This window comes from Priapulus caudatus, unplaced genomic scaffold, assembly GCF_000485595.1.
Source record: "Priapulus caudatus unplaced genomic scaffold, Priapulus_caudatus-5.0.1 Scaffold888, whole genome shotgun sequence".
Taxonomy (NCBI): domain Eukaryota; kingdom Metazoa; phylum Priapulida; class Priapulimorpha; order Priapulimorphida; family Priapulidae; genus Priapulus; species Priapulus caudatus.
Genome location: NW_014577949.1, coordinates 104,937 through 115,608, shown reverse-complemented (window position 1 = coordinate 115,608; position 10,672 = coordinate 104,937). Strand labels below are relative to the sequence as shown.

Sequence of the window (10,672 nt, the reverse complement as noted above, 5' to 3'; positions counted from 1 at the left end):
GACTTTTTAAATTTTTATTCCATGTCACACTTTTTGACACTGCACTGTGGACAGACCCATATTATTGCGCCATGACCTAACGTCATGCACAGCGGAAGAAATTACAAATACAATGCCTCGCAGTGAGAGAATTAATTGGGATTGAGAAAGAGGGGTCTGAAATGACTAATCGTTCAGTTCCTAGCAAAAGCATCTATAGCCTAGGTACTATAATCTACCTAGCTGTACTGCCACTACTGGATAGAACCTCGGGACACATGTGTTAATTAACTTACATTATGTGTCGAGAATACTAATTATAGGGTGGAATATGGGTTATAGTGCAAACTAGTAATACCCAGACTTTGTCATTAAAACAACATAATAATGATATAAATGTTTTGCTTTTTTCAGGTATGAAGTGCAGTTAGCTCTGCCAAAAGCAACACACCTTCCCAAATACAAGAAAGTGAAGAAATTCAAATTAAAACACTCAGAATCTCAATCTGAAAACTTAACACGTTCTCTTGGTAGCCACACAAGTATGAGCAATACGTCTACAGACAGTGCTTATATTTCAGCTGAATGTGGTTCTGCTGAAGGTTCTTCTCATTGTACTGGGTCTTCTACAGTTTATGTAAATGAGGCACGTGATAAGGTCTCCATGAGAGTAAATGAGAGCTGTTTGGAGACCGTCTCCTGTTTGAGCGAGCCACCAGATAAGGCATCCTTAGAATTTAATGGGAAGCCTCATAAGGCCAACTCATGCGTAAATCAGACAGCTAGTGAGCCCTCCTTACAAGTAAGTGATGTTTGTGATGAGGTCTTCTTACAAGTAAATGAGGCATCTGGTGCGCTTGCCACCTTAAACTTAGAGAAGGACCGACCAAAAAGTGCGGATGACAAGCTCAAGTTATCAACGAGTGTTGTTATTGAGTCCAACTGTGAAGCAGAAGGTTCGCATACCCTACTCAACATCCCAACTGCACATCGCCACAGTACACGTAAGTTCAAAAGCTTACAAGCTATATAAAGTGATGTCTTATTCTTGTTTCTGTTGATCATATCATCCTGGAAAATTTGGAATTGTGATGCTATCTCCTCAGAGAAATACTTTACTGGTGTGCATTGCCAGAATTGCATGTAATTCTCACTGTGTCATAGGTGGGGGCATGTGTAACAGTGAAATATATCAATAAACGTGTTAAACAATATCGGGTATGTTACGTGCTTTATGGCCAGTTTTTTGATAAAATCCTAAGAATTGTACTAATAGAATGCCTTCAGCCTCGACATCCTTGGGGTATAATGTTCCAAGAAAAAGTTTGAAAAATGATACTGGCCTTAATGCTTATTTTCAGGTCTGGTTGTCCTGTCGGGCAGCAAGAAGGAATTTTTACTTGTCCGAATTTTTATTTTACTTGTCTAAAATTTAGTTGGTTCAGTGCATATCATATTACAGTATATACATGGAAAATCGTAATGAAATACGCACGTTTATTTCTGCTTGCCGGCACACTCGTGTGTCATTGCCGATTGCAGCTTTTTCCTCAATTCCAGGAAAGAGTTTTGCTGTCGCTCTCTCATACCAGCGATGCCCACCCCTTACATATTCGGTAATGAACATGCTCCACGTGACTGAAACAATCGTGCCCTCCCCCATACTTTAATCAATGCCGCCCCAGCCAGCAGGCACGTATGCAGCCACGATGTGCAAAGCCACAGACATGTTTAACACGGGTATGACGGCCTGAACGTAAGAATGTCGTGCGATAGCCCCAGGCTCAAGCGATGTTAGGAATATTACACAACTAGACATTTTTCAGTTGTTCGATCGGGCAACTAGCCATGAGAATAACTTGCCCGACATAGACTTTCACTTGTCCCGGGCAGTCGCACAACTGTTAGTGTCGAGGGCTGTGATAACATATTAAATAACGGAATATTGTTTTTATTTTACAGAAAAATCTCACACAAGCTTTATGTTCTGGAGAAGAAAAAATAAATGTTGTGGAAAGCGAGTGTCAGTCAGTCCTCGTATTGATGTTTTGCTCCAGCAAATTCTACCATTAAAGTCAAAGAACTGTCATGTGCAGCCACCAAAAGCTCACAAGAGGCCACTGGTTTACTTAAAACGGTGAGTTGTACACTGTTACAGGGGAGAATTTGTGGCCTACTGGTTAACATGCAGATCTTCAGACTTTAGTCAAAATAAAGTGTGTAAATAGGTCCTCCATGATTGCTACAACTGAAGGTTATTTGGGTAAGGCCTTTACTTGTGACTCTAGTCTTGTAACATCTATTACAATTTCTTATCAACAGTTTCACCAGTAATTCCTGTTTCAGGGGAAGATCATGAAACTATTACTAAAGCAAGCTTTGGATGTATGCAACCATAAAAAAATCAAAAATTGTGAATTCATGTGTATATATTATGTTTTGTGAATATATGTAATGTCTGTAACACATTTAACTTTAACATTCATAACAAAAATCGAATATTGATAATATGATATACCAGAGGCAATGAATTTTATGCTTACATTTGCACGGATTACAAATGATTGAAAAATTTTAAAGAGATTATTTACTCGTGGTATTACTACATGCACAGTGTAGTTATGACTCATGCTCGTTACATAATTGCCATTGTTATTGCTTCTATGTGTGGAATATAAAATTCACTAAGGACCTGTAGATTTGAAAGTATCAGTTGTTTAAAATTTTTGTAAACAGAAACCTGAAGAATAGAAAAGAGACGATGAAGCAAGCCATGGCTGGACACGTGCATACAATGTCACGTAAGAGGAAGCTGTGCACACAAAAACATAACAAGGGTTATGATGATTCTATCAAGAAGATGAAATCCAATGAGAAAATTTCTTTGCTTGTGAGTGGGATGGAGGAAAGTTGCACGAAAGCTAGTGGCAAACCGAAAACTTCCACGTCAATTAGCAACGAAACATTAAGAGCTTCTGTCAGATCCCAGAAGACGTCATGCGGCGAAGCGAGATTGAAGAGAAAATCGAATAAAACCAAGACATCTGCAAAAATTGTCTCGGGACAAGTAAACGTGAAAGTCGCGGTGCAGCCGACCACTCAGCTTAAAACAGTGCCATCTCTTGGACGTTATAAAGGAAAAGCGATTGGCGTCTGCCGACCTAATATGGCGAAGAGACACCCAAATGGCGCCTCTGTCGACGTACAGACTCTCTTAAAGTTGCGACGACCGAGATCGTTTGGATCGCTTTCACAAATGGAGCAGCTGGAACTGTTGTCACCGGGTCTGCAGTACAAACAGACAGAGAAGACATTGTCACACTGTGGTGGATCCTGGAGCACCATCGTCAAGGAGAATTAGGAGTGCCTTCTTATCTGCATGGGTAAGGATAACGCACAAGGTCACTGTGCCGTAGTATATGATATGTGACACTTTGAGCATTTGTGCACTTAACGCAATTGACCGATTTTTAATTTTTAATGCGTGAAATATGAGTGCATTACATTACATATGCACAGCTGCCCCTCTTGCACATTATTTTCAGAATGCTCCCATTTTGCATAACTCACTGCTGATATGATAGCAAATACTGTTTGCAGTTCAGCAGGGCCAGCTATGACCATTTGTACCAGAACGTTAACACTAGGCTACAGTTATCCGAAAATATTATGAAATAGATGATGGATAATGTAAACAAAAGTATTTGCACGACTTGATTCGATTGAGCTTGTTTTCACACCTTTATTTACTATCCGGAATCTTCACGGTAAATGTTTATTTGCACCCGTGCGGTGTTGACGTTACCAGAAACTATCAGCTGTTTACTCGAATGCAGAATGTGGACGTATCCATTAGTATTTGCCCCCATGGCTGTAACTTGTTTGTTGCTCGTCAACTAGTAGCTTTGAAGGTAGAGCTGCGACACGACTGGACTGTGCACGTGTGCAACTGGCGTCAGATAATCATAAGCACGTACACCGATTTCACGTGTGCCTGGGTCCAACGACACGTGTTTATTGCTTGCTAACTTAGTAAGCAATAAACACATCCGTTTGTAAACGACCTTGCAGGGCAGTAACCTGTTGTCGTTAGTGTGGTCGTTTATTTGTCGGCATCTAGCTGGAGTGCTAAGGGAGGACCATCGTTAGGTGGAAGTTATTTATGAATAAGGTGTGATTTTGTGTGGGCGGTATAGACTTGAACAGGCGAGTCACTCAATAAGAGATCTGACTGACAACTTGCCGAGGTAACTGGAACCATCTATCTGTTATCTCTGTGCAATAAGGATTTTCTCACTATGAATCTATATATATGTTAAATTTTTACTGCCGTCTCCATTTCTTTTTTTGGCAGCCGCTCCTCTTTCTTCACATCCTTGCTCTGTCTCTCTTTTTCTTGCTAAACGGGATTTTTTTCTCATGCGTTTAATATCGCTTTAGGTGCAATATTTGTCATAATTAGCTTTGTTGTTTGTTCACAATATTCTATGAATGCATGTGTTCAGATTCCGTTAAAAATGCCAATTATTCTCAAACCCGTCATTCCAGACATCATCAGGTGTTCCATGCAGAGATAGCCAGCGACCAGGACAGCGTCAGTAAGCCAGCGACCAGGACAGCGTCAGTAAGCCAGCGACCAGGACAGCGTCAGTAAGCCAGCGACCAGGACAGCATCAGTAAGTCAGCGACCAGGACAGCGTCAGTAAGTCAGCGACCAGGACAGCGTCAGTTAGCCAGCGATCAGGACAGCGTCAGTAAGTCAGCGACCAGTGCCGATGGGAGCCAAAGAGCCGCAGTATGTCGCGAATCCGGAAGACAACCCGCTAATGTACGTCGCCATCTTTGCGACCATCTTGGGAGTCATCGTGCTCCTATACATCTCCTCGTACCTGTATCGCCGATACGTTGAGAAGCCGCATCAACAAGAGTTGGGATACGTTCTTGTTGATGATGCGTCGACGAAGGTACTTTACGTGCGGAGGCCCTCACTGCTCAAGTAACCGTGGTGAGCAGGAGCCACAGCTGCGTGCCTGTCTACTCGTACCGAATCCTGTGTTATTTAATCAGCATGAGCTCCTTTGAGCTTCGATCATCCTTCCTTATAAATATACTCAGTCCAAAACTACTATTGTCTTGGCAGTGTTGTAGTTTGTGGCTGAAGTTTTGCCGCGCCGCGCCCCCCCCCGGATACTCCCGTAGTTTACGCGTTGATTTTGACTTATAGTGTAGGGCTTTATAATGAGCCATTCCATACTTTTTAGTATTGTTTTTATTGTTCTGCAGGCATATATTTATCAGAAAAAAATGGGTCATCCTCACCGCCTTGGATTCCATTCCAGACCATGTCCACCTGTTAGTACACCGTCGATACCCGAATGGCATGTGGAAGTATCATCAACTTGGCATGAGCAAGTCAAACAGCACCTCAGTCGGTTCGTGGCGTGTGGCTCTTCTTCTCGCGTTTTTTCCTTCAAGTGTCTGCCTTGTTGATATCGCACATAAACATAAAGATCGGCTGCAACCCAGTCATATCACTATTTACTGTTGCACATTCATGGTATTAAGAGCTAATAATATCTGGTAATTGCTCTTGGTGGTATGCCAAAGCACGTTACAGAGACAGAACAGAGGACTTCCTTATATGCACCACTTTCCAACTTGCAACAAGCCATCCTATGTTAAAGTCTCATGCCAAAACAAAAAATTCGAGAACTTTGATCATTAAATAGCAGAGTTGTATTGGAGGACTCGTCACAAAATCCTCATAATATGGAAGAAAAACATTTTAATGCATGGCCCCATTTTTCTCGATAAGATGTCTGAAGAACCAGAAGTAAAACAATAGGTCCAATGAATTAACAATAACAAAAAGCAAAACAAAACTTTTCTTTATATAGGCCCTACACTATTATCTTAATTTTTTTTTAAATTAACTGATAATAGACTCACTGAATAATTTCAGAACGCGCGTTAGATGCTCCTATGTAGGGAGGGAGAATGCTAACTTAGGTGGTGGATGTCACAATCCGCGACTTTTCACTTTAACGTGCGCACATTCTACTTGCTAGTCACCAAAACCTAAAGTAGTCAATTCCAATCACGCAGATAAGTAAAGCAGGCTAGTGAGGGCCCAAAACTACGGTCAAATAAGTTTTATATTAACCTGCCGGAGCAGGAGAAGTGAGTGGCCGCCCCCAATATACGGGAGAGGGTGACCCCAAACCTCCCTCTCGCGGCTAATTACTGTCACCCGCCGGCCGGGCAACCGGTACGCGACTTATTTGTTGTAATCCTGATTGTTTGATAAGCTGATGTAATATTGTTCGGAATACATGAATGATAACAGAAATTCGACTGATGCTGCATTGTTTTGCACTCATACTCTATATGTTATTAAGTAGCACGGATATGTCTAATATGGCTTTGTAAAAGCGAACAAAGTAAAGAAATTGTTTGCGTGTTGTTATCACTGTCATTCTGTCAACAATGAATGTAGTGAAGTATTGAACTGAGATTCATCTATTGAACAATTTACCGTTTGCTTTTATTTTACACGGCCTCAGAACACAATATGCCTGCACATATAGCTTGTCTAAGCCTGACGATCATGATATATAATTTCATTCAGCCCTGATCAATTAAAACACCAATTGTAAACATTGCTTGCTTACACAGTGTAATACTACCGTGACCTGTAATGATCGTTGGGCTTTGGTTTTTGGTTGTTATATATATATATATATATATATATATATATATATATATATATAATATATATATATATATATATAATATATATATATATATATATATATATATGTTTAACGTGTTGATTCGCTAATACATAAGAAAATCAAATGAAGAAAGATTTGTCTTTGTGGGCGCGCATAGAAAGAGTGCACCCGTGTCTGTGTTTGGAGGAGAGAGAGAGAAGGGGGGGGGAGAGATAGGCCCTATTTAGCGAATATGAACGCCACAAGTCACTCGCGTTTAGACAAATGCTCTTGCCATACTCACTTTATACGGTGAGCTAAACAACCAATTTAATGTGATTGATGGAATCTATTCATCAATCATCTGACTATCGCTCGGCATACGCTTTCTTTACTATTTCTAGCGGGCCCTAGTTTCGCGACATCTAACTTCCTCACAAATAAAACGATGTAATAAAATGCTGTGTCGTTGGTAGAATATACTGCAAAACAATATATTTTAATTAAAGTTATACCTTAAATGTATTGATGAATTATTGCACAGTATTAACGAGTAGTTAGATATAAAACATTAAAATGCGTGTGCCTCTTTAAAAAAATTATATGCCCACACACACACACACAGCACACACACACACACACAACACACACACACACACACCACGACACACACATATCAAATATACAGCACACAAGAAAACAAGTAGCTATTTTCTCATTGCAGGCATATCATCATCAAATTGAGGACATACACCACGCAACGCCGACGAACGCACGCGCACACGCGCACAGCCGCGCACACGAACAAACGCATAAAACGCATGGTAACATGCGGCAGCTGGAAAACAGAGAACCGACGGTCAATGTAGTTGGATATAAATGGATTAGCCTAATAACTTTATGACGGTGGCGACAGTCTTTTCTTTGGTAAACGTATCATAAATCAAGCGAAAATGTCAACCGTGCTGCATGATCTGATGTGATCTGCATAGCAAGGAGCTACATATAACATATATGTAGCTATATTGTATATATGTATATATTGTATATTGTATATATTTATATATATTGTATATATTTATATATATTGTATATTGTATCTATTTATATAATATATTTGTATATTATTGTATATTGTATATATTTGTATATATTGTATATATTGTTATATGTAGCTCATTGCTGCATAGTAGTGGTAAGCGCGGCAGAAGCAGCGGCGGCAGTAGCAGCAGCGGCGGCGGCGGTATCAGTAGCGTAGTATAGAGCAGCATATGCGGCAACAGTAGTAGCATGTAATGATAGATTCCTATCATAATTTAATATATTACGCGTAATAATGCATGTAGCTGTCGACAACAACTGCAACTGATGCAACTGATGCAACTGATGCAACTGATGCAACTGCAGCTGGCAATTGGTAAATGTATGTCTTCTATCGTACCGCTGCATATCTTCGAAAATTCTATGAGACGAATGCAAAAGATAGTAGTATCGTTTGTTAGAATGAGATTTACGTAAATTATAGGTCAGTGTGGCAGATCTCGCGAGAGAGATGGCGGTCACGGCGTGAGGATACTAGTCTATGGGCTTATGTAATATTTTCCAGATTTGTCATTTTTTTGGGTAGATTCTTGGCACTCATGTCTAAACACATCTAGAAACTTCACTGATTAAGAAAAAAATGGGTGCCAGTTTTTCCATTAACATTTAGGGCCTCCATTTTGAATTTCAAAATGGCCATCACGGAAAATCTTTTTTTTTTAATAATTGCCAATTAACCATAACTATTCATTCAAATGTCATACAATATTTATTCTATTTTATTTAAACTTATATAAAGGAATCAAAGATTCATTGGAAACAAAATTAGAGCACTCGAAATACTCCAAAATAGCAAAAATCCAAGATGGCCACCATATTTCAGGCTTTTTCTACGTAAAATGTCATATTTTGTACAAAATGGACATTGGAAGATTTGTTGGTGTCTAACCATATGTTTTCAGTTGGCATATGAGGATTCCAATAATAACAACGTATTTATGATTGGAACACTCTTTATCATCCTCCAAAACACTTGAGAGAAGTAATGTAGAAGATGTAATTCAATATAAAGTTGAAAATGGATATTTTTTTTAAAGGTACGACACAATGCTACATGTATGAATCAGGAGTTACTAGTTTTCATTGCTTCAATCATCTTCTAGATCTTCGCCAATCATTGTGGTGTAATGTTCATACAGCTGTCGCCTTTCCCACCACATTTGCAAAGTTCGGTACAGACCACATTGTTTCCTCTGCATGAGCACCTTCGCGAACACTTTGATTTCTCACAGTTACACCTGACGAGCTGCAGAGCCGAGACTGGGGCTGGTGCAACCTGAGAAAGAACTGTCAGTAGCTTTTTGTCTAGGTTTTGCCACCCCAAGGTCAGAGGTCCAGAGAAGTTGGTTCAATACCATATCCTGGTGCCAGATATTAGCCTGGACATGGGCACGGGCGTATATGTTGAATCCATGCTCCCTGAGTCGGTGGCAGTTGTCAACTCCTTGTTCATCTTTGAGTTGCTTGAACAAAAACCATCTGAGCATATTTGCTTGCCCAATGTGGACTCCACTTGGACAGGAAAGAGAAAAAAGGAACTCTTCACAGCCATGTATAACTTTTTCGGACGGTTCATCTCCTTCGCCAAGACCAGCTAGTGCTATCAGGATGGCGGGGCTTACATTCAGGAAAGTTGCAAAGCATCCCTTCTTTCCTTCCTTGGATATGTCCTGTTGTATCACAGCCTGTGAGAGCATGCCAGTTTATCAAAGCTGCTGATTTCTCCGTCCAAGCTGTAGGCTGTAGGAAGACTTTTCGTCGTCTTTCGCTTGTCCCCATGATTAGCGCAGAATGGTTGCCAAGTAGTGGCGTTCTTCGTAGAGCCAAAAGCAGCACATCTGTGTCTTGAGAATATATGTGGACCTTAATCCCGTTGCTCGCAACTTCTACAGCATGATAAATCATAAGAGTGTCCGCCTCTTCCGTTGTGCTGACACCGGGCATTATTTCACATTCATAATTCGTCATGACCTCCTGCCGTGTTGCAGTCATGACCTTGACGTACTGTAGCGGATAAGCTGATGGGAAAGGTAGAGAGCGTTAGCGAATCCTTTGTGCTGCTGCTGGCAAAGAAACATCTTTCTGTCTTGGATGCCCGTTTTGAGTCTTGAACTATGTAGGATTTAGTTACCCCCACATTGCCTTTCCGTCGCTCTCTAGTCTGTTTCTTCATTGATGCTTTATTGGTGTAGTTATCAAATATAACTCGCACTTGACAATATCCTCGAGCCTTTGAGTCAATGAGTGTGACGAAGGATGTTGCAAGCTCTTTGCAAGTCTTGAAATTCTTGATTGCCATCTACTCCTGTACCACTCCCATTCCATCACTACAAGACACGTCTCCAATCCCTCTTCAAACTCGGTAGGCTGTGCAGAAGTTTGAACTGTGTCGTTGGCCACCAAATCTCCCAGAAGCTTTATCACTGTGCTCTTGTCTGTAGTGGGATGAATAGATCCATCCGGTGGCCATGAGAACTTTGTTCGGTGTAGGCAAACTCATGCATGCCAATCACTTCTCCAGATCGACACTCTCTCGAAATGACCGGGCAATAACCAGCAGTCTGGCAAAAAGTGATGTGGTTGCCTTCAAGGTTAACACCTCAGACCTTGTGTTAAATTTAATGTCTTTTGCAGCAGACATCCATGTCTTCTGCTTGACTTTGGTCATCTTGTCCCACAAATTGCGACTCCAGATGATGCGTTCCTCTACAAACGTTTTGTAAGCTTCCATGCCATTTTCCTCTGTTGCTAGGATACTTTGGTAAACTTCGTCTGGGATGATCTCCTTTGAAATGAGTTTGTACATGCAGCCTCTGCAGTCCGAGTTCTCGCTACCAGCCTCTGTTTGATATAAGTTGCAGGGTGCTAACACTGACTTC

At 40.8% G+C, this 10,672-nt stretch overlaps 1 protein-coding gene across 6 annotated transcripts in view; it reads left to right on the top strand.

Annotated features, from left to right (window-relative positions):
• Positions 1-393: 393 nt before the first annotated feature.
• The window catches only part of LOC106814230, a gene marked incomplete at its 5' end in the record, with an annotated part of 23,997 nt that continues 13,718 nt past the window's right edge, over positions 394-10,672 (top strand). The window contains 5 exon segments of one of the 6 annotated variants that reach the window (XR_001394577.1): positions 394-983; positions 1,942-2,116; positions 2,716-3,362; positions 4,528-4,943; positions 5,263-5,293. Coding sequence is in view for 1 of the 6 variants with exons in the window: in XM_014818528.1 (XP_014674014.1) it covers positions 394-983; positions 1,942-2,116; positions 2,716-3,340 (1,390 nt within the window). 6 annotated transcript variants of the gene reach the window in all.